Raw genomic sequence first — 24,964 nt, forward strand, 5'->3', positions numbered from 1 at the left:
TGTAAGTTTGATCAGGTCCCATTTGTTTCTGTGTATTTCTATCGCCTTGGGAGGCTGCAGGTCGTCCATTTAAAGTGTCCGATTCAGTGGCCGGTGTGCATCCATCAACATGGTCAACTACAGAACCTTCCTCACCCCCAAAAGACACCCTGCATCCCTTAGCTGTCTGTCCCCATCCCTCAACTACACCCCAGTCCACTTTCCGTCTGTGGATCTGCCTGTTACAAACTTGGTATAAACGGAATCATGTAACATGTGCCCAGGCTTCTCACCCGGAGTTTCCAAGGGTCCCCAGTGCCAAAACGTGCATCCCCCCTCGGTTCCTTCTTGTTGCCGACTTGGCTGTAGACTGTTCTTCTTGGGGCGTCCCTAGAGCTCAAGCTGTCTAGAAGCTGGGGTTCCTGGAGACAGACCCCACTCCCCAGGTGGGCTGCCCCGAGGACACCAGCCAAGGAGCAGGCCCTGGACACCCTGGGCTGCCCTGTGGGCTCCGGTCCCCACCCCAACCCTGCAGCCAGCGCAGCGGGCCCCACTCACCCTGCCTCTGGCTGTTTCTCTCCAGACCATGCCATGGTGGCCGGGACCAGGTACATGGTGACCTTTGACGGCCAGGTGTGGGGCATTGGTGACCGCTGTGGCAGCCTGCTGCTGGCCCAGGACTTTGCTCACAACACGTTCTCGCTGATGCTAAACCGGACAGGCTCAGGGCTCACATCGTTGACCGTGGGGCTGAACCACACCATCCTCGCCCTCTACCCCAGCCTGAAGGTGAGCCTGGCGAGCAGGGTGGGAAGGTCACCAGCCACTTTTCCTGCCTCCTGCCACGTCCACACGTGTGTGCCCTGTGGAGCCTGTCCTAGCCCCTGTCTGGCCCACAGACCTACAGGCTGTACAGCAACTCCCTGCCCGGGGAGAGCTGTCTGGACAGGGACCTGCCTCCCACCAAGACCAGGAGGGACGACCCCAGGATTGAACTGACCAGTGAGGATGGCGTCTCCATCACCTGTGACGTCCCCGCCGGCCTCTGCAGCCTGACTCTGAGCGTCTGGCAGCACGGTGGGTCTGGGCCCCCGCTCACAGCCTCCGAGTCGGTGCAGTCAGCTTCTGGGGCTGAGACTGACAGTTCCCAGCGAGCAGTTACTCCTTGTCCTTGGGAGGATGAGGGTGGGAGGCCCAAGGATGCTCTTGGGCCTCTGCTGGTCCTTGGGGTTCACAACCTGAGCAGATATCAGAACAGCCCAGAACTGGAAGAAGTGCAAAGCCCATCTCTTCCAGCTCTGATCACAGTCAGTACTGGGACAGCCCCTACCTCAGGGAGTGTGTGCATGCTAGGTTGCTTCAGTCGTGTCCGACTCTGCAACCCTATGGACTATAGCCTGCCAGGCTACTCTGTCCATGCGATTCTCCAGGCAAGAATACTGGAGTGGGTTGCCATGCCTTCCTCCAGGGGGTATCTTCTTGACCCAGGGATCAAACTGAGGGGTGTGCAACTCTGGATGCAGCCGGCTGGTTGACCACTGCACTGTTTTAGGAGCTACACTGCATGGTCAGCTCCTCCTCCTTTGATTCCCCCCACTGTTGTCCCCTGGGACAGGTGGCCAACGTTACTCACCCCCATGTCCCCAGCCTCGAGCAGCGGCACCAGGCTTTGAGCCCAGGGCTCTGACCCCACGTTCTGCCCCCTCCCCTTGACCTGGTTGGGACGTCCCAGGAACACTGAAGAGCTTGCATCCCGGCCACTTGGGAGAGGGCTGGTGGACAGAGAAGGGCCCGGGAGAGGAACAGATGCTTCCCTCACCGTCCTTATTCTCCTCTCTCTCTGGAGAAGAAGGTTCAGAGCCAGGGCTGCTGTTTAGGGAGGTCAGCCTTGGAGGATGCAGGGTCTGGCCATGCCCCTAACCCTGGCCAGCGGGCTCTCATGGCCCGTCCTGCCTTCCCTGCTCCACAGGCCTGTCCGCTGGTCTTCTGGGCACCAATGACAATGAGGCCGGCAACGAGCTCATGCTGCCAGATGGCACAGTGGCCAGCAGCCTGGAGGAGTTCGCCCTGGCCTGGCAGGTGAGCCGCTGGCCAGCCCGCCCTTCTGCGGGCCTGGGCGTCATCACTAGGATTCTGGGGGTGGAGAGGGAACCGTCCATGTGGATTGGCCGTGCATGCGAGCAGCATGGGAACCTCATCTCCAGGGTTCCAGAGGTTCTCCATCCTAGGCCGAGGGGGTGGTGGTCCCCTCCTGCAGCTGGGGCACTCAGTGGAGCCTCCCAGGAGACAGAGGTCCAGGCAGGAGGCCTGAGTCTTGGGTTCACGCCCCCAGGTGGCTGGTGACTGCAGAGCCGTGGAGAAGACTCGGCCGGCATGCCCGGAACAGAGCCCCACCTGCCGGGCCTTCTTCCACGACCCCCACTCCAGCCTGGCAAGCTGTTTTGGAGTGGTGAGTGTGCGGCTGCAGAGGCCATGCAGCAGGTGGACTGCGGGACGGAGGAGGCCCTCGCCCCGATCTAGCCTACGCCCCTCCTCTGTGCTACTCCCCGGGGTGCGGTGGGCAGGGACATTGACTCTGGGTGCCGGATTTCAGGTGGACCCAACACCCTTCCTCAGCCTGTGCGCCCGGGACACCTGTGGCACCCAGGAGCGCCAGCCTGCTTGCACCCTGGCTGCCGCCTACGTCCAGCTGTGTGCCAGGGGCTTCGTGCCCGTGGACCCGCCTCCACAGTGCGGTGAGTGGCTGCGCCGGCAAGCGCTCTGACCCCCTGCTTCCATCCCGGAGGGAAAACCCATTCCTTTCTCTTTGCTTCCGCCCAGAGGACACACACACAGTTGTACAGTGAGCTAAGAGGCAAAGCAAAGTTACGTGCAAAGGAGCACTTTTTAAAAAAAATTTAACTTTTATTTTTTAAAAAAAATTTAACTTTCATTTGGCTGAGCCAGGTCTTTGTTGTGGCACGTGGGCTCCAGCTCCATGACCAGGGAAGTCCCAGGAGTTAAGAAAGTTACTAAGAAAGAGAAAAAGAGGCCCCAAACTCCCCCACACTTCACTCCAGGTCTAGCGAGCCTGGTGACCTCTGGTGTAGGACACGAGAGCTTGGGGAGGTCAGGCAGCTGTAAGGCAGTTGCTGAAAATTAGAGCCACAGGCCTGTGCTTAGAGGATGTGAATGTACACACCCTACAAGGTCTGGAAACCCTCGGGCACACCTGCAACCAAAGTCGTGTGTGTGATTCCCATGGCTCAGACACAGAAGTTGGCTACTGCAGCGAACAACGGCAGTGGACCCCTGAGAACGGAGCAAGTGCTCATGACACATGTAAGAGAACAGTTAGGCAGGCTTTACCGGGGGTCTGGAGATGTAGGGACCGCTGCAGTAGGGGCAGAAAGATATTGGGCTCATCTCTTAACAAGGAGAAATAGGCATTTAGAGTCCAGGAGCAGGGGGAGAGGGGGTCAGTGGATGGAAGATTACTAAAAGGAGATTCTGGCTAAACTGACCTAAGAATTGTTGCTGAAGGCAGGCTTGGGAGATCAGACATCACCCAGTTGCAGAGGTCAAGGTGGTCAGCTCTGGAAGGGACTGACCTGCTAAAACTGGACAATGAAGACATGCTCATGGAAGCCCAAAAGTCAGGACCTAGGCTGAGAAGAGTTCTCAAGGAGCCTGAGTAGAGTCTGGTCAAGGAGAAAGTCTTTCTCCAAGACTTTGGGATGCTAGAATTAAAGATTATCAAAGATAAGCACAATTCCAGAACTGATTTCTAGAAATGAAAAATTATTCACAGAAATTTAAGACAACGCATTGTTGAACCAGGCGATTTTTCCAGAAACCAATGCCTGGGGCTGGCAATTTGTTATGTAACTGAATATTGATAGGTGTCAATATTCTATAACATTTAGGTAACAAAAATGTATTAATTCATCTCTGGTCAGTAAGTTGTTAATCGCAAAAGAGAAAATTAACTGGAAAATATGAGAGGAGGAAGTTGAAGTGAGAATTTTAGAATGAGAAAGTTCTCAGGTCCAAGGAGCAGAGTGGGACTCCCCCGGCAGTCCAGTGGTTAAGACTCCGAGCTTCCACCGCAGGGCACGTGGATTTGACCCCTGGTCAGGGGACTAAGATCCCACATGCTGTGTGGCGCGCCCAGCCCCCACCATCTGCAGTGATTTTGGAGCCCAAGAAGATAAAGTATGTCACTGTTTCCATTGTTTCCCCATCTATTTGCCATGAAGTGATGCCATAATCATGGACCAGATGCCATGATCTTCATTTTTTGAATACTGAGTTTCAAGCCAGCTTTTTCACTCTTCTCTTTCACTTTCATCAAGAGGCTCTTTAGTTCTTCTTTGCCTTCTGCCATAAGGGTGGGGTCATCTGCATATCTGAGGTTATTGATATTTTTCCCAGCAATCTTGATTCCAGCTTGTGCTTTATCCAGCCTGGCATTTCACACGATGTACTCTGCATATAACTTAAATAAGCAGGGTGACAATATACAGGCTTGATGTACTCCTTTCCCAATTTGAAACCAGTCTGTTGTTCCACGTCCAGTTCTAACTGTTGCTTCTTGACCTGCATACAGATTTCTCAAGAGGCAGGTAAGGTGGTCTGGTATTCCCATCTCTTGAAGAATTTTCCACAGTTTGTTTTGATCTACACAGCCAAAGATGGAGAAGCTCTATACAGTCAGCAGAAACAAGACCGGGAGCTGACTGTGACTCAGATCATGAACTCCTTATTGCCAAATTCAGACTGAAATTGAAGAAAGTGGAGAAAACCACTAGACCATTCAGGTATGACCTAAATCAAATCCCTTAGGACCACACAGTGGAAGTGAGAAATAGATTTAAGGGACTAGATCTGATACAGTGCATGATGAACTATGGATGGCGATTCGTGACATTGTACAGGAGATAGGAATCAAGACCATCCCCAAGAAAAAGAAATGCAAAAAAGCAAAATGGCTGTCTGAGGAGGCCTTACAAATAGCTGTGAAAAGAAGGGAAGTGAAAAGCAAAGGAGAAAAGGAAAGTTATACCCATTTGAATACAGAGTTCCAAAGAATAGCAAGGAGAGATAAGAAAGCTTTCCTCAGCGATCAACACAAAGGAAAGAGGAAAACAACAGAATGGGAAAGACTAGAGATCTCTTCAAGAAAATTAGAGATACCAAGGGAACATTTCATGCAAAGATGGGCACAATAAAGGACAGAAATGGTATGGACCTAACAGAAGCAGAAGATATTAAGAAGAGGTGGCAAGAATACACAGAAGAACTGTACAAAAAAGATCTTCATGACCAAGATACTCACGATGGTGTGATCACTCACCTAGAGCCAGACATCCTGGAATGTGAAGAAGTCAAGTGGGCCTTAGACAGCATCACTACGAACAAAGCTAGTGGAGGTGATGGAATTCCAGTTGAGCTATTTCAAATCCTGAAAGATGATGCTATGAAAGTGCTGCACTCAATATGCCAGCAAATTTGGAAGACTCAGCAGTGGCCACAGGACTGGAAAAGGTCAGTTTTTATTCCAATCCCAAAGAAAGGCAATGCCAAAGAATGCTCAAACTACCGCACAGTTGAACTCATCTCACATGCTAGTAAAGTAATGCTCAAAATTCTCCAAGCCAGGCTTCAGCAATACGTGAACTGTAAACTTCCAGATGTTCAAGCTGGTTTTAGAAAAGGCAGAGGAACCAGAGATCAAATTGCCAACATCTGCTGGATCATTAAAAAAGCAAGAGAGTTCCAGAAAAACATCTACTTCTGCTTTATTGGCTATGCCAAAGCCTTTGACTGTGTGGATCACAATAAACTGTGGAAAATTCTGAAAGAGATGGGCATACTAGACCTCCTGACCTGCCTTTTAAGAAACCTATATGCAGGTCAGGAAGCAACAGTTAGAACTGGACACGGAACAACAGACTGGTTCCAAATAGGAAAAGGAGTACGTCAAGGTTGTATATTGTCACCCTGCTTAGTTTATATGCAGAGTACATCATGAAAAATGCTGGACTGGAGGAAACACAAGCTGGAATCAAGATTGCCAGGAGAAATATCAATAACCTCAGATATGCAGATGACACCACCCTTATGGCAGAAAGTGAAGAGGAACTAAAGGAGCCTCTTGATGAAAGTGAAAGAGGAGAGTGAAAAAGTTGGCTTAAAGCTCAACATTCAGAAAACTAAGAGCATGGCATCCGGTCCCATCACTTCATAGCAAATAGATGGGGACATAGTGACTGACTATTTTTCTGGGCTCCAAAATCACTGCAGATGGTGACTGCAGCCATAAAATTAAAAGATGCTTACTCCTTGGAAAGTTATGACCAACCTTGACAGCATATTAAAAAGCAGAGACATTACTTTGTCAACAAAGGTCCATCTAGTCAAGGCTATGGTTTTTCCAGTGGTCATGTATGGATGTGAGAGTTGGACTATAAAGAAAGCTGAGCGCCAAATAATTGATGCTTTAGAACTGTGGTGTTGGAAAAGACTCTTGAGAGTCCTTTGGACTGCAAGGAGATCCAACCAGTCCATCCTAAAGGAGATCAGTCCTGGGTGTTCATTGGAAGGACTGATATTGAAGCTGAAATTCCAGTACTTTGGCCACCTGATGCAAAGAGCTGACTCATTTGAAAAGATCCTGATGCTGGGAAAGATTGAGGGCAGGAGAAGGGGATGACAGAGGATGAGATGGTTGGATGGCATCACTGACTTGATGGACATGAGTTTGAGTATAGAACAATAAATGGATCAAAGTAGCTTTGTGAGAACCCTAGAAACTAGTTAAGCAGCAGCAACAACCAAGTGAGTGCCTGACTGAGAAAAAGTCTCACTCCAAACAGTAGGAAATTTCATGGCTTTTTTTTTTTTTTTTTGGTTGCCTTCCCCAGTACGCTGTCAGAGAAGGCAGTCGGTTCCTGGCTCCTGCTTTGGGGTGGAAGGAAACGAATGGAACTTGCTTGCAACGTGCTGACTTGTCTGGGACCTGCTGGGGCACAGGTTCCCGTCTCTGACTCAGTGGTGATGAGAAGGCTGGCATGGTTTGGGTATCATGTGGGTGGTTGCCGAAAGCAGGAGTAGGTGCTGCTGCCAGAGACAGCCGCCAAGAGTCTGCAGGCCTGCAGGTGACTGGGGGCACGATTATGGACAGACGGATACAACACTGTATCTAAATCCCTGAGAAGTGGGGGTGAGACGGCTAGTCTGCTGGGAATCTGGAGTTAAAGCATACACAGACCGGCCCAGGGAAGATACACAGCTAGAAAGTATTTGAAAGAACCCTGAACTTTCATACCAGGCTGCTTAGTGAAGGCCTTCCCCTGAACAGGGGCAGTCTGCAAAGAATGGGAGAGGTGGGTGTCTTTTCAAACGCCCCGTTCCAACAAAAGATGACAAGACATGCAAAGAAACAGGGCGACAGGGCCCATTCAGAGAAACGGAGTAAATCTCCAGAAACTCTCGAGAAATAGGCCTGTTCCTTACTGGTAGGTTTCAAAACAACTTCTTAAATATGCTCAACAAGCTGAAGGAGAAGAAAGATGGCAGACAACTAAGTGAAATCAGAAAAATAATATATGAGAAAAATGAGACTCTCAACAAAGAGGTAGAAATTATAATAAAGAAACAAGTTCAGGAGCTGAAAAATTGAATAATCTGAGCTGTCTTCAAGAGACTCACTTTAGATCTAAGGACACACATATGTAGAAAGTGAAAGGATTGGGGGAAAAGGTATTGCATATAAATAGTAACTGAAAGAGAGTACACTTCAATAATGGATAGAACAACCAAAGAGAAGATTAGTAAGGAAACAGAGAATTTGAATAACACTGCAGATCAACCAGACCTGACATATATATATATGGAACACTTCACCCAATAGCAGCATTGTTCTCAAATGTACATTGACCATTCTCCAGGTTAGGCCATAGAACAAGTCTTAATAAACCTCTAAAATTTCAAGTCATACACACTCTTTTTTAGTCACAAAGAAACCAGAAATAGCAGAAGGAAAAACCAGACAAATCGTAAATTGTACAAAATTAACACACTCAAACACCCAATGGTAATCACAGGGTAAATTAGAAAATATCTTGAGACAAATGAAAACTATGGAATTGAGGAAGAGCAGTGCTAAGAAGGAAACGTATGGCTGTACATCCTTACATTACAAAAGGAGCTAAAATCAACAACCCAAGTTCTTAAGGATTCTTGAAAAGAAGAAATCAAACTCCAAGCTTGCAGAAAGAAGGAAATCCTAAAGATTAGTTCAGAGATAAATGAAGTAGAAAGTAGAAAAATGAAAGTCAATGAAACCAAAAGTGGTTTTTTTTTTAAGATCAACAAAATTGACAAATCTTTAGCTAGATTGACTAATTTAAAAAGAAGACCCAAGTAAGTGAAAATCTGAAGTGAAATCAGGAACATTACAACTGATTTTTATAGGACTAAAGAGGATTATGAAAGAGTACTATGAACACTTGTATGACAAGTTGGACAATCAAGATGAAATGGATAAATTCCTAGAAACATATGACCTGCCACAACTGAATCTTCAAGAAATCTATAACTAGCAAGCAAGTTGAATCAGTAATCAAAAACCTCCTAGCAAAGGAAAGCCCAGGACCAGATGGCCTCTCGAGTGAATTCTACCGAGGATTTAGGGAATTGAAATCAAGCTTTCTCAAACTCTTACAAAAAGTTGAAGCAGAGGGATCATCTTTAAATCCATTTTATGAGGCCAGAATTATCTTGTTACCAAAGCCAGACAAGGACACTTCAAGAAAACTACAGAACAATATCCCTGATGCATACTGATGCAAAAATCCTCAAAAAAAAAAAAAAAAAAAAATACGGTTGGCCGTCTATACCTATGAGTTCCACATCCACAGATTCAATCAACTATAGATTGAAAATATTTGAAAAAAAAGTCCGGAAAAGTTCCAAAAAGCAAATCTTGAAGTTGTTGCATGCTGGCAACTCTTTACATAGCATTTACATTGTATTTAGGTATTCTAAGTAACCTAGAGATTATTTAAACTATACGGGAGGATGTACATGGGCTGTATGCAAATATTACATCATTTTATATAGGGGACTTGAGCATCCACAGATTTTGGTATCCATGGGAGGTCCTGGACTCAATTGGATACTGAGGGACAACTGTACTGGTGAACAGAATTCAAGAGCACATTGAAAGGATCATACATCATAACCAGGTGGGTTTACTCCTGAAATGCAACAATGGTTCAACACAGAAGATCAATGCAATGCACCATATTAACAGAATGACGGGAAAAAAACACACACTCATCTCTAAAGTTATATTAAAGCACTAACTCAAAAGAGATAAAATACATAAATATTAGAACTAAAACTATAAAACTCTTAGAAGGAGACATAAGTGGGGGGGTCTCCCCTGGGGGTCCAGCAGTTAAGAATCTGCCTGCCACTGCAGGGGACACGGGTTCGATCCCTGCTCTGAGAAGATCCCACGTGGTGTGTGTAGCTAAGCCCGTGTGCTCGTGCTGCTCTGCAACAAGAGAAGCCACTGCAACGAGAAGTCTGTGCGCCACAAGTAGAGAAAGCTCATGTGCAGCAACGAAGACCCAACACAGCCAAAAATATAAATGAATCTTCAAAACGAGAATAAATAGACCGACTGGATGTCACCAAAATTAAAAAGTTCTGTGTGAGAAATGACACAATCAACAGAGTATAAAGACAGCTTGTGGAATGGGAGGAAATACTTGCAAATGATTATCTGATAGGGGATTAATATTCCAAATAGACAAAGGATATCTACAACTCAACAACAAAACCTGTTTAAAAGTTGGTCAAAGGACTTGACTAGACATTCCTCCAAACAGGATATACAAATGACCGATAAGTACGTGAGAAGATGCTCAGTATCACTCATCGTTCGGGAAATGTGAATCAAAATCACAATGAGATACAAATTCACACCCATTAGGGTGGCTACTGTCAAAAACTTAGAGAACAGCGTTAGCAAGGATATGAAGAAATCGGAACCATTGCGCACTGTTGGTGGCAATGTAAAATGGTGCCACCAATATGGAAGACAGCATGGCAGTCCCCCCAAAATTAAAAATTAAATTACCATATGATCCAGTCATTCCACTTCTGGGTATAATGCCACAAAAGAACTGAAAGTAGGGTCTCAAAGAGATGTTTGTATGACTATCAGAGCATCATTCTTCACAATAGCCGTGAGTTTCAAGAACCCTAGTGTCCATCAACAACTGAATGGATAAGCAAAATATATGTGTATGTACAATGGAATATTATTCCGTCTTAAAAAGGAAGGCAATTATGACACAGCACAGCCTGGCTGAACTAGGACATTGTGCTAAGTGAAACAGGCCAGTCACAGAGCCCAATATGCATGATTCCCCTTATATGAGGCACCTAAAGTTGTCAGATTCACAGAGACAGAACATAGGATGGTGGTTGCCATGAGCTGGTCTAAGGGGATAACGGGAGTTGTTTAATGGGGACAGTTTCAATTTTGCAAGATGAAAAGGGTTCCTGGGATGGGGGTTGATTGCACAACAAAGTGAAAGCAACTGAACGCTACTGACCTGTTGAGATGGTCAACTTTTTTGTTATGCATATTTTGCCGCAACTAAAAACCTTTGAATGAGAAACTTTTACTTCATATGCTAGGCATGGTGATACAACTCTAAACTGTACTTACAACTGCTGTAATTATTAAGAAAAAAATAAATACACTTAAGGAGACAAAATTCTTAGAGCAAGAACCACAGTACAGACAATAGACACAAATGGGAATTCAGAAGTGGGTTTTTCCAACACAGGCTGTACATTCTGGCAGGGAACTAGAAACTATTAAAAGTACAATATCATGTCTGAAAAAGAACCAAAGATAGAATATCAACAGATGACAGAACAGGCATTCAGTAAGCTTCTCTAATGCTCATACTTTCCTTTTAAACATTCTCTTAGCAAATGAGGGCTGGGAGGGGCCTTCCTTAACCTGGTAACTTGGGGTATTTGGTACCCAGCCTTTAACATCATAGCTGATGGACAAACATCAGAAGCAGGTTGGCAAGGAGACAGACACTGTTGTCTCTGCTTTTATTTCGTATTGTATTGATGACCCCGTCACACAGAGACCAGAAAAAGAAAGTAACAGAGATTAAAACTCACCTGCTAGAACTCCCCCGGTGGTCCAGTGGCTAAGCCTCTGCATTCCCAATGCAGGGGGGCCCGGATTCAATCCCTGGCCAGGAAACTAGATCCTGCATGCTGCAACTAGAGATCCCACGTGCTACAACCAAGATCACAGAGCCAGTGTGCTGCAACCAAGACCCGGCTCAGTCAAAATTAATAAATATTAAAAAAAATTTTAAACTCACCTGCTGGTGGCACCTTGCTCAGAGAGGTGCAGAGGATTTGCCTGGGTCTGTGACCCCTTAAATTGAAGAAGTCCCTGCTTCAGAGTGAACTGGAACTCAAGGGGTAAGGCTGTGGCTCCTTCTGAAAGTGCAGAGAAGTCATCCAGAGGTCACTGAGTGTTCCAGAAACATCTGAATATCCCTGCTGCTTCCATGACCTGGATACCCTCTTTCCATCAGGATTCAGCTCCTAAACTCCCCCTTCACCAATCGACTAGATAGCTTAGTGGTGTCTGACTCTCTGCGACCCCCTGAACTGTAGCCCACCAGGCTCCCCTGTCCATGGGACTCTTCAGGCAAGAACACTGGAGTGGGTTCCCTTCTCCAGGAGATCTTCCTGACCCAGGGATGGAACCTGCATCTCCTGCGTTTCAGGCAGATTCTTTTACCCCCTTACCCACCAACTTTGGGTACATCATCTGTACTCCCAAAGCATCAGGTGCTGGGGTCTGGTCCTCTCTCAGGCTGGGAACCATCTCCCCATTAAAAGGGGGAGATACTGTTTTAGTGGGGGCCACTTGAGGCCTGACCCTGCTGGGCCTGCAGTGTGCCAGGGGCTGTAACAAGAGCCTGCAGCCTGATTCCAGGAAACAGGGAGTTCCCTGTCCTCTGGGTCCACAAAGCCTTATACTTCTCTCCTCTTTTCTCTGCAGTTTGAGATTCTGCTTGAGGCAGCACCAGGCTTGCCAAAGATCTGAGACTTCCTCTCCTTCTGCCACAATCCCATCTCATCCAGCTACAATCTCATCTCATCCAGCAAGGTCAAGATTCTTGTCTGGGGTAGAATGATGAGCACAAAATACCAGGAAGTCAGAGAAGATCAGGACTGAGGTGGATCCAGGAAAGAAGGGCTGTTAGTGATTTTGAAATACCTCTGGGGGCGATGGAGCCCACATTGGTCTGGATAATTCTCCATCTTCCTCAACACCTGCCTTGTGATCCAGGAGACAGCCTGGCCCGCTGGATCCCGCTCTGGAGAGGGAACGCCACTTCAGAACTATTCTTGCCTGTGATATTTCTTCACTCGCCCGGCTGCTATTTCTGAAGCCTCTGCTGTATGAGTCAGGCTGCCCCGGGTCTTCCTAGCTTGGGATTGGCTTCCCCTAAGGCATGAGTTTCCTTGAGGGGAACGGATGGTCCCAAATCCCTTAATCAAAGCCTGGTTGGGTGCTTCCCTCTTGGCACAGATCCTGATTCTAAGGTTGAATGTTCCAGGGGACTGGTTTCCACAGAGCTGTGCTCTGGGCATTCAGCCCCCAAGGGTACAGCCTGCAGAGTTGTTCACTTACTTTGGGGGAAGGCGTTGCCCTTGAAAAATTAAAGCTGGCAGAATCCAAGCACACGTGTATTAGATTGGTGGAGTCAACTGTTCCACTGGAGGGATGGGGTGGAGGGGGGAGGCGTGGATGGCTGTGAAACCTGTTCACCAGTAGGGGGCCCCCAGGACCCTCTCTACACCGAATCGAGTCCAGAGCAGTGGTGAGCTATCAGCCATAAGGCTCCGTGCTACCAGAAAGCCAGATGCTGGTTCTCAGCTGTCCTTGGCCTCCCCACATGCAATCCTCGGCACACAGCAGGTGCTCAGTGAAGTTTAGAAAGAGGAACTCGAGAGGGTTTTAGACTTTCCAGCAGTGAATGCAAATGGGGGATCTGGTCCTGCTCATTCCCACATTCTGGAGGGGATGCTGTGTTGCCATGGTTATTACAACCAGAAGACTCCAGAGTCCAAGCTCTGCTCTTCAAAACACGTTTGCTCGTCCCTCTGACTTTATAATAACCCAATGAGGTGTGGACGATCCCCGAGTACCAGAAGCAGCTGCAGCAACAGGGTCAGAGAGCCCAGGGCACGTACCCAAGGTCACACGACTAGCAGATGGCCAGGCTGGCGCTGATCTGGGCCCGTCTGTCCCAACCACAACCATCCGCCTTCCACTTCACGGGGGCCTTGTACCGTCTATGGGCATACCTCATTTCATTGCACTTTGCAGACACTGCGTTTTGGGGGCTTGGGAGGGTTGTTTACATTTTATGAATGGAAGGTTTGCAGCAGCCCTGTGTTGAGGAAATCTGTCAGTGCCATTTTCCTCAGAGCATCGCTTATTTGGTGTCTCTGTGTCACATTTTGGTAATTCTCACAATATTTCAGACTTTTTCATGATTATAATATGTGTTATGGTAATCTGTGATGTTACTACTACAACTAGCATTTTTTTTAAGCAATAATTAAGATATGCACACTGGTTTTTTAGAAACAATGGTATTGCACACTCAATAGACTACAGTATAAACATAACTATTATAAGCAGTGGAAAGCCAAAATGTTCCTGTGACTCACTTTATGTCAGTGGTCTGGAACTGAACCCAGACATCACCGAGGTGTGCCTACAGTCTGATCTTTACAAAAGAGTCAAATGAACTTCAGCTGTATCCCAAATCATAATGTGGAATGCTTGTTCATTTTTTCCTAAAAGGCATCAAAACAGGGACTTCCCCAGTGGTCCAGTGGCTAAGACTCCACGCTCCCAATGCAGGGAGCTGGGTTCAATCCCCCTGGTCAGGGAACTAGGCCACAACTGAGAGTCCACATGCATGCGAAAGAGCTCACATGCCACAGTGAAGACCGAAGATCCTGTGTGCCCCAACTAAGACCTGGTGCAGCCAGATAAAAAAGATTTTTTTCAAATTATTATGAATACAAGGAAAAAAATAGACATCAAATGACCCAAAAGCCATCTCATGCCTGAACAGAAATGCACCCACTGAGGTGCTGTGTTGGGCCTTGGAACTCAGCCCTGGAGGAGGAGGGAAGGGGGCGATGGAAGGCAAACCTGGAGGCCGGCGCCCTGTAGGTTTCTAAATCTGTGCAATGGCTCAGGGAGTTCTGGCCCAGGAAGGAAACTGCAGAAAGACTTGCCAGCCTGCCTCCCCGCCCTGTCCCTCACACACTGACCAGGAACCTAGCAGTGGGCTGGGGGCACTGGGGGCACTGGGGGCCCCAGGACGGAACACAGTTCCTCCTTCTCCAGGCTGATTCAACACCAACACTTGGCAGTTTGTAGTGTGTGGGGGTGTGCATGCACATGTGTGGCATTTAGAAAAACAGGGAAGGATTCCATTAAAAATTACCTATAAATAGCGCATAAGCCACAACTGTGGAGCCTGTGCGCTAAAGCCTCGAAGCCACAACTAATGAAGCCCAGGCGCACTAGAGCCTGCGCTCACGACAGGAGAAGCCACAGCAGTGAGTGGCCTGTGCACCACAACCAGAGAAAAAACAGAAAACCCATGCAGCAACAGAAACCTAGCACGGCCAAAACTCAAAAAAAAAAAAAAAAAATTTTTTTTTAATACCTATAAATGTTCATACCTACAGCCAACTAAGAGCAGGTCCAGGTAAATTCCTGTGAAATTGACTCTCCATGAGATAATCTGGTAAAGGGTCAGAGAAGGCAATTCAAAAACTGACAAGTAAACATTAGGCAGAACATTTAACATTACTGGAAATCAAATGTGAATGAGAACAATAATCATAACCTAATTTATTACATTATAAAATAGATACATAAATAATAATACCCAGAACTGTTGAGGCTGTCAGCAAAACCCCTCCCCTCAAATTCTGTAAAGGGCAGTTTCAGTTACGAACAACCTCAGTAGCAGGTTTTGAAAGTCTTAAAACTATTCTTTCCTTTGACCTAATAAGCCCACTCCTGGGCCTTTATCCAAAACGAGGGAGTGAAAGGAGATAAATGATTCCAAAAGATTTCAAAATAATTTTATTACTCAAGATAATAAAAATTAAAGACAGCCAACAGGGAAATTTTTTTTTAACTTGTAATATATTGCAAACACTATCTTGAACTCATTTGTCAAAAAGTTCAGCATCAGGCAGTGTCTTAACATAAAAAAGAATTAGCTTCCAAGTAAAGCAGAAGAGTGCATAAAAATCTGTAATAATAATGACTGCATATGGACAAAAGCTGGTAAGGAATAGAAGAAAATGGAAACTCCATATAGGAAGGGCATGACATGTAGCTGTTTTTTTTTTTTTTAAGTTAATTTGATTATTTTTCTTTTAAAATTATCTTTATAATTATTATGATGCTTTTTGTCCCTGAGAGTTTTTAAAGGTTAAAAAGGAAGGAAGGAAGAAGACAGAAAGCAACCCAATTGTCCATCAGTGAATAAACAGATTTTAAAAGTGGTCTCTCCTTAACAAGATTAGAAACCAACCACAAGAAAAAAAAAAAACTAAAAAAATAAACCAACACGAACACATGCAGGCTAAACAATATGCTATGAAACCACCAATGGATCACTAAAGATATCAAAGAGGAGATCAAAGAATACCTAGAGACAAATGAATATATGATGATTCAAAATCTGTGGGACATAGCAAAAGCAGTTCTAAGAGGGAAGTTTATAACAGTATAATCTTACCTCAGGAAACTAGAAAAATCCCAAATAAACAACCTACCCTCACACCAAAAGCAACTAGAGAAAGAAGAACAAACAAAACTCAAAGTTAGCAGAACAAAAGAAATCATAAAAATGAGAGCAGAAATAAATGAAATAGAGATGAAGAAAGCAATAGAAAAGATCAATGAAACTAAAAGCTGGTTCTTTGAAAAGATAAACAAAATTGATAAACCTTTAGCTAGACTCATCAAGAAAAAAAAGGACAGAGCTCAAATCAATAAAATTAGAAATGAAAAAGGAGAAGTTACTACAGACACCACAGAAATACAGAAGACCATGAGAGGAAAATAAAAAGGACAACTTAGAGGAAATGGGACAAATTCTCAGGAAGGTGTATACAATCTTCCAAAATGAATGAGGAATAAACAGAAAATATGAACAGACCAATCACAAGCAAAAGGATCGCTGGTGGCTCAGATGGTAAAGAATCTGCCTGCAATGTGGGAGACCTAGATTTGATCCCTGGGTTGGGAAGATCCTCTGCAGAGGGGAATGGCAACCCACCCCAGTATTCTTGCCTGGAGAATTCCATGGACCGAGGCAGGCTGGCGGGCTAAAGTCCATGGGGTGACAAAGAGTCAGACACAACTGAGCAACTAACACACAATCACAAGCACTGAAATTGAAACTGTGATTAAAAAATTCCCAACAAACAAAAGTCTAGGACCAGATGGCTTCACAGGCGAATCCTATTAAACATTTAGAGAAGAGCCTATCCTTCTGACACACATATCCTTCTGAAAATATTTCCAAAAACTGCAGATGAAGGAACACTCCCAAACTCATTCTACAAGGCCCTGATACCTAAACCAAAGATATCACACAGAAAATTACATGCCAACATCACTGATGAACATAGCTGCAACAATCCTCAACAAAATGCAGCAAACGGAATCCAACAACACCTTAAAAGGACCATACACCATTATCAAATGGGGCTTATCCAGGGATGCAAGGATTTTTCTTTTTTTATTTTATACTGGAGTACAGATGATTAATACTGTTGTGACAGTTTCAAGTGGACAGGAGAGGGACTCAGCCATACATATACATGTATCCATTCTCCTTCAAACTCCCCCCCATTCAGGCTGCCACATAATAGTGATCAGATTTCCCTTATATGCAGAATCTACAAAGAAACCATACCAATGAACTTATTTATAAAACAGAAACAGACTCACAGACATAGAGAATGAACTTATGGTTACCAGGAGAAAGGATGGGGGAAGGGATGGTTAGGAAGTTTGGGATAGACACGCAAGGATTTTTCAATATCTGCAAATCAATTAGTGTGATTCAACACATTAACAAATTGAAAAATAAAAACCATATGATCATCTCAATAGATGCTTTTGACAAAATTCAACAGCCACTTATGATTAAAAAAAAAAAAAAAACTCTCCAGAAGGTGGGCATAAAGGGAACCTATCTCAACATAATAAAGGTCATATATGATAAACTCACAGCTAATATCATACTCATAAAGATCATATATGACAAACTCACAGCTAATATCATACTCATAATATCATAGTGAAAAACTGAAAGTATCTCCTCTAAGATCAGGAACAAGACAAAGGATGTTCATTCTCACCACTTTTATTCAACATAGTTTGGAAGTGCTAGCCACAGCAATCAGAGAAGAAAAAGAAACAAAAGGATACAAACAGGAAAAGAAGTAAAACTGTGACTATCTGCAGATGACACGATGCTATTCACAGAAAACCCTAAAGAGGCCACCAGAAAACCACTAGAGCTCAATGAACTTGATAAAGACGCAAGGTATAACGTTAACACACAGAAATCTCTTGCATTTCTATACCCTTTCAATATGAAAGATCAGTAATTCAGGAAACAATTGCATTTATCACTGCAACGGAAAGAATAAATACTTAGGAATAAACCTACCTAAGGAGGCAAAAGACATGTACTCGTAACACAGTACAGATATTCATGAAAAAAGTCACAGACAACACAGATAAAGAGATATACCATATTCTCGGATTGGAATAATCAATATTGTGAAAATGATTACACTACCCAAAGCCATCTACAGATTGAATGCAATCACTATCAAATTACCAACAGAATTTGTCACAGAAATAGAACAAAAAATTTTTACCATTTGTGTGGAAACACAAAAGACCCTGAATAGCCCAAATAATCTTGAGAAAGAAAAACAGGGACTTTCCTGTGGTCCAGTGGTTAAGACTCCATACTTCCACTGCAGGGGGCATGGGTTTGATCCCTGGTTTGGGAACTGAGGTCCTGTGTGCCACAGCCAAGAACAAATGACAACAACAACAAACAGAGCTGGAAAAATCAGGCTCTCTCACTTCAGACTATACGACAAAAATACAGTAATCAAAACAGTATGGTACTGGCACAAAAACAGAAATAGAGACGAATGGAACAGGACAGAAGCCCAGAGACAAGCCCATGCTCCTGCGGTCACCTAGTCTATAACAAAGGAGGTAAGAATACACAACGGAGAGAAAACAGTCTCTGCAATAAGTGGTGCTGGGAAAACTGGACAGCTACATGTAATCAGAATGAAATTAGAACACTCCCTAGCATCATACACAAAGATAAACTCAAAATGGATTAAAGATCTAGATGTAAAGCTGGACATTATAAAACTCTTAGAGGAAAACATAGGCAGAACACTCAACACAAATCACAGATCTTTTTTGATCCACCTCCTAGAGTAATGAAAAAGCAAAAATAAACAAATGGGACTTGATTAAACTTAAAAGCTTTAGCACAGCAAAGGAAACCATAGACAAAACAAAAAGACAACTTACAGAACAGGAGAAAATATTTGCAAATGAAGTGACCAACAAGGGGTTAAATCTCCAAAATATACAAACAGCTCATGCAGCTCAATTTAAAAAAAAAAAAAAAAAACAATCAAAAACATAGGCAGAAGATCTAAATAGATATTGCTCCAAAGAAGACATACAGATAGCAAGAAATACCAAAAAGCACACGAAAAGACATTCAACACTGCTAATTATTAGAGAAATGCAACTCAAAACTACAATGAAGTACCACCTCAGGGACTAGTCAGGATGACCACCATCAAAAAGTCTACCAAAAATAAACACTGGAGAGGATATGGAGAAAAGGGAATCCTCCTACACTGTTGGTGGGAATGTAAATTGGTACACCCAATATGGAGAACAGTATAGAGGTTCCTCAAAAAACTAAAAATAGAGCTATCATATGATCCTGAAATCCCACTCCTGGGCATGTATCTGGAGAAAACCAAGATACACGCACTCCAATGTTCAATGCAGCTGCTGCTACTGCTAAGTCGCTTTAGTCGTGTCCGACTCTGTGCAACCCCATAGACGGCAGCCCACCAGGCTCCCCTGTCCCTGAGCTTCTCCAGGCAAGAACACTGGAGTGGGTTGCCATTTCCTTCTCCAATGCATGAAAGTGAAAAGTGAAAGTGAACTCGCTCAGTCGTGTCCGACTCTTAGCAACCCCGTGGACTGCAACCCACCAGGCTCCTCCGTCCATGGGATTTTCCAGACAAGAGTACTGGAGTGGGGTGCCATTGCCTCCTCCGGTTCAGTGCAGCACTTATTTACAATAGCCAAGATATGGAAGCAACCTAAACGTCCATCAACAGATGAATGGATAAAGATGTGGTATATTACTGAATATTACTCAGGCATAAAAAGGAATTAAATGATGCCATTTGCAGCAACGTGGATGGACCTAGAGATTATCACGCTAAGTGAAGTCAGAAAGAGAAACACAAATACCATATGATGTCACTTATATGTGGAATCTAAAAAGGATACAAATGAACTTATTTACAAAACAGACCCACAGATTTGGAAAACAAACTTCTGGTTACCAAAAGGTAAAGTTGGTGGGGCAGGGATAAATTAGGGGGCTGGAATTAACATATATGCACCGTGTGTGTGTATGCGCACACACGTGCTCAGGCATATCTGACTCTCTGTGACCCTGTAACCTGCAGGGCTCCTCCATCCACGTGATTCTCCAGGCAAGAGTGCTGGAGTAGGTTACCATTGCCTCCTCCAGGGCATCTTCCTGACTGAGGGATCAAACCAGCATCTCCTGCCTTGACAGGTGGATTCTTTACCTCTGAGCCACCTGAGAAGCCCATATATTCACTACTATATATAAAACAAGTAATCAACAAGACCTACTGTATGTCACAGGGACCTCTACTCAACACTCTGGAATAATCTAGAGGGGAAAAGAATCTAAAAAAAGAATAGATATACGTACATGTAAAGCTAAATCATTTTGCTGCAGACCCGAAACACAACTGCCTTCAGCTCAAAACAACAATTATACCTAAGTGGCAGATTTTGGGGTGGCACGTTTGCTCCCCTTCACCGCTCAGTCCCCTTCTTGCCGTCTGTGGGGTTATGACCACATTAAAGGATGGCCATTGTTTAAGGAGGAGTCTGAGTTTTACAACAGAAGTGGAAGAGAAAAAGCAGTTCATGTGGACCCTTGTCAAAGTGAGGAGGAGAGCTGACCCACTCAACCCACATCTTAGGAAAACCTGAGTCAGCTTTTATTACCCAATCTCACTTCTCAATTATTTTAAAGATGGGGAAGGAGTGGGTGGAAATGAGGTCATGCTGAAGCACTCTGGCCTGTAAACTTGGAATTCAGCTTCCCAGAGAGGAGCAAGATCCCTGGCTGTCCAATAAAGGATGCTTTCCAGTGAGTTCCTGCTGACTCAGGGCATCTGGGATGTGATGTGTGTCTTATTTTATTTCTCCCTGGAAGCATGTATGCATTCTCCAAATGTCAAAGTTCTCACAAATTGATAAATGAACAGAAAAATGACAACCTTAAGTCAATCCAGGGGGACTGGTGGGGAGAGGGGTTGAGCTGGTCAAGATGAAAAGGGGACTGTCAAGGCTGACTATGTAAACAAATCTGAAAACTCAAGAGCAGATGGATATTATCTAGGGGAAAAAATAACGTGTGTGCATGTTCAGTCATGTTCAGCTCTTTGCAACCCCATGGACAGCAGTCTGTCAGGCCCCTCTGTCTATGGAATTTTCCAGACAACAATACTGGAGCAGGGTACATTTCCTTCTCTGGGGTATCTTCCTGACCCAGGGGTCAAACCCTCATCTCTTGTGTCTCCTGCATTGGCAGGTGGGTTATTTACCACTTGGGAAGCCCTAGGTACCAACAAGCACCAAGGGAGAAAATATCTAACTAGACCAGAAGAAACTGAGAAAGTTGTTAAAAAAGATACCAGCATCCCCAAAGCCCCCATGGTGGGAGTGGGGAGAAGGGACCCTGACCTCAGGCCGGGATGCTTTCCCAGGTGAAATCAGCCAGTTTAAAAGCTAACGTCCACTCTCTGTAAACTGCTCCAGTGCCTAGAAGAAGAAGAAATACCTCCAAATTCTTTATCAGGAATCTGTTGAGGCCAAAAACCAACCACTATAGCACAACAAAGGAAAACCACAGGCTAACCTCATTTATGTTAAAAAAAAAAAAAAAAAATCAATGCAAAACTCCAAAATAAAATATTATCAAATAAAATCCACAGGATCATTGAAAGGGAAAAAGTCACCAGAAACAGGTGAGACTTGTATGATATAACAAGGAAGTTTTGATATTAGGACATATTTTAATTCACTTTACATTAATATATTAAAGAAGAAAAATCATGATCTGTAATAGATGTTAAAAGGCATTTGACAGCATTTATCATTTAAAAACAAAATCTTTTATCAAATTAGAAAAGGTATACTTCTAATTTGAGGTATCTAATTAACATATCATTAGCAAGATAAAATTATACACACAGACACACACATGCGTGCACTGAGCCCGCAAATCAGACTCATCTGTAATAACTCAAAGCAACAGAAGTCTCCATGAGACTCTGGCACAAAAGAATGCCCTGCACAACTGCTTTGTATGAGGTTTCTAGCTGATGAAAGTAGGCAAGAGAGAGAAAAAAAAAAGGAAACCCTTTAAGAAGAAAGGAAGAGGTCAAATAATTATGTTTACTCTGGAAAAATTCAAGGGAGGCAACCAGAAAAGCTGGCAGGCAGTGAGAGATTTCTCTAGGGGGTCAGACACAGAAGTAACCTACCAAAACACCTAGACTTCCTATGCATAAACAGCAAGCACATGGAAAAGTTAGGAAAATATTCCACTTACAAGAATCAGTTCAGTTCAGTTCAGTCACTCAGTCATGTCTGATTCTTTGTGGCCCCATGAATCGCAGCACGCCAGGCCTCCCTGTCCATCACCAACTCCCGGAGTTCACTCAGACTCACATCCATCGAGTCAGTGATGCCATCCAGCCATCTCATCCTCTGTCGTCCCCTTCTCCTCTTGCCCCCAATCCCTCCCAGCATCAAAGTCTTTTCCAATGAGTCAACCCTTCGCATGAGGTGGCCAAAGTACTGGAGTTTCAGCTTTAGCATCAGTCCTTCCAATGAACACCCAGGACTGATCTCCTTTAGAATGGACTGGTTGGATATCCTTGCAGTCCAAGGGACTCTCAAGAGTCTTCTCCAACACCACACTTCAAAAGCATCAATTCTTCGGTGCTCAGCCTTCTTCACAGTCCAACTCTCACATCCATACATGACCACTGGGAAAACCATAGCCTTGACTAGATGGACCTTTGTTGGCAAAGTAATGTCTCTGCTTTTCAATATGCTATCTAGGTTGGTCATCACTTTCCTTCCATGGAGCAAGCATCTTTTAATTTCATGGCTGCAATCACCATCTGCAGTGATTTTGGAGCTCCAAAAAATAAAGTCTGACACTGTTTCCCCATCTATTTGCCATGAAGTGATGGGACCAGATGCCATCATCTTAGTTTTCTGAATGTTGAGCTTTAAGCCAACTTTTTCACTCTCCTCTTTGACTTTCATATGCCATAAGGGTGGTGACATCTGCATATCTGAGGTTATTGATATTTCTCCCAGCAATCTTGATTCCAGCTTGTGCTTCTTCCAGCCCAGCGTTTCTCATGATGTACTCTGCATAGAAGTTAAATAAGCAGGGTGACAATATACAGCCTTGACGTACTCCTTTTCCTATTTGGAACCAGTCTGTTGTTCCATGACCAGTTCTAACTGTTGCTTCCTGAACTGCATATAGGTTTCTCAAGAGGCCAGTCAGGTGGTCTGGTATTCCCATCTCTTTCAGATTTTCCACAGTTTATTGTGATCCACACAAAGGCTTTGGCATAGTCAATAAAGCAGAAATTGATGTTTTTCTGGAACTCTCTTGCCTTTTCAATGATCCAGCAGATGTTGGCAATTTGATCTCTGGTTCCTCTGCCTTTTCTAAAACCAGCTTGAACATCTGGAAGTTCACAGCTCATGTATTGCTGAAGCCTGGCTTGGAGAATTTTGAGCATCACTTTACTAGAGTGTGAGATGAGTTCAACTGTGCGGTAGTTTGAGCATTCTTTGGCATTGCCTTTCTTTGGGATTGGAATGAAAACTGACTTTTTCCAGTCCTGTGGCCACTGCTGAGTCTTCCAAATTTGCTGGCATATTGAGTGCAACACTTTCACAGCATCATCCTTCAGGATTTGAAATAGCTCAACTGGAATTCCATCACCTCCACTAGCTTTGTTCGTAGTGATGCTTTCTAAGGCCCGCTTGACTTCACATTCCAGGATGTCTGGCTCTAGGTGAGTGATCACACCATCGTGATTATCTGGGTCATGAAGATCTTTTTTGTACAGTTCTTCTGTGTATTCTTGCCACCTCTTCTTAATATCTTCTGCTTCTCTTACAAGAATAACCGCCTAATAAATCTCCAAGCAATAAGTGCACAAACATGTGCACAACCTATGTGAAGGACTCTATAAAAGCTGGGAGGGAGGTAAAACACTTCAAATGCAAAGAAAGCTGTGCTGCCTATGTTCCAATTTAGAAAGGTTCAACACTAGAGAGATGGAACTATCAATACCAGTTGTTAGGGAATGGTGGGATTGGAACCCTCACACATGCTGGAGGGAATGTAAGATGGTGTGGTCACCATAGGAAACTAACAATTTCTTAAAAAGTTAACAATGTATTTACCATATGGCTCAACAGTTCCACTCCTAGGTATCTTACCCCAGAGAAATGAAAACATACACTTAGACGAAGACAGTGCACACAGCCCCATCAGCTGTTCAGTGAATGAACAAACTGTGGCATGGCCACACATGGGGTGTGCTTAGTCGCTCAGTCATGCCCAACTCTTTGTGACCCCACGGACTCCCACCAGCCTCCTTTGTCCAGGGGTTCTACAAGCAAGAATACTGGAGTGGGTTGCCATTTCCTTCTCCAAGGGATCTTCCCAACCCAGGGATCGAACCCAAGTCTCCCGCATTGCAGGCGAATTCTTTACCATCTGAGCCGATGCACATAAAAGGAACAGAGATGAATCTCAAAAACATTATGCTAAGGGAAAGAGAGATGCAAAAGACCACATATTGTATGATTCCATTCATATGAAATGTCCAGGAAACTAGACAGAAAGAGAACACCGGTTGGTTGCTGCCTGGACCTGATGGGGAGGAACAGGAAGTGGCTGCAGATGGGCACAGAGACATCTTCTTGGGTCATGAAAAGTTTCTCAAATACGTAAAGATGGCGGCACAACTCTAAATTCACTAGACATCATTGTGATGTACACTTAAAATAAGTGATTTTTATTGTTAAAAAATAAAGCCATTAAGACTTCCCTGGTTGGTACAGTGGATAAGAATCTGCCTGCCGATGAAAGGGACATGGGTTCAGTTCCTGGTCGTGCACCGCAACTACTGAGCCCATGGGCAGCAACTACTGAGTCGGGAGCCTAGAGGCTGTGCTCTGCAACAGAGAGAAGCCGCTGCAGCAAGAAGCCCTGGCACGTAAAGAATAGCCCCCACTCACTGCAACTAGAGAAAGCCTGTGTGCAGCAGCAAAGACTCAGCACAGCCAAAAACAAACAAATAAATTAAAAAAATAAAAAAGCCATTGAAAATAATTGAAAAATTAACTTCATAAATTTAACAGAGAATAACACAATCTCAATAA

The 24,964-nt window shown here is 44.4% G+C and overlaps 1 protein-coding gene across 1 annotated transcript in view; it reads left to right on the forward strand.

The window, feature by feature from the left end:
- The window catches only part of LOC113883389, a 140,794-nt gene extending 128,028 nt beyond the window's left edge, over nt 1-12,766 (forward strand). The window contains exons 57-62 of the mRNA XM_027527059.1: nt 563-768; nt 879-1,056; nt 1,949-2,058; nt 2,312-2,428; nt 2,573-2,714; nt 12,083-12,766. Coding sequence (XP_027382860.1) covers nt 563-768; nt 879-1,056; nt 1,949-2,058; nt 2,312-2,428; nt 2,573-2,714; nt 12,083-12,087 — 758 coding nt within the window. The 3' untranslated portion in view covers nt 12,088-12,766. The remainder of the gene's footprint in view (nt 1-562; nt 769-878; nt 1,057-1,948; nt 2,059-2,311; nt 2,429-2,572; nt 2,715-12,082) is intronic.
- The last annotated feature ends 12,198 nt before the right edge of the window (nt 12,767-24,964 follow it).

This window comes from Bos indicus x Bos taurus, chromosome 25, assembly GCF_003369695.1.
Source record: "Bos indicus x Bos taurus breed Angus x Brahman F1 hybrid chromosome 25, Bos_hybrid_MaternalHap_v2.0, whole genome shotgun sequence".
Classification (NCBI taxonomy): domain Eukaryota; kingdom Metazoa; phylum Chordata; class Mammalia; order Artiodactyla; family Bovidae; genus Bos; species Bos indicus x Bos taurus.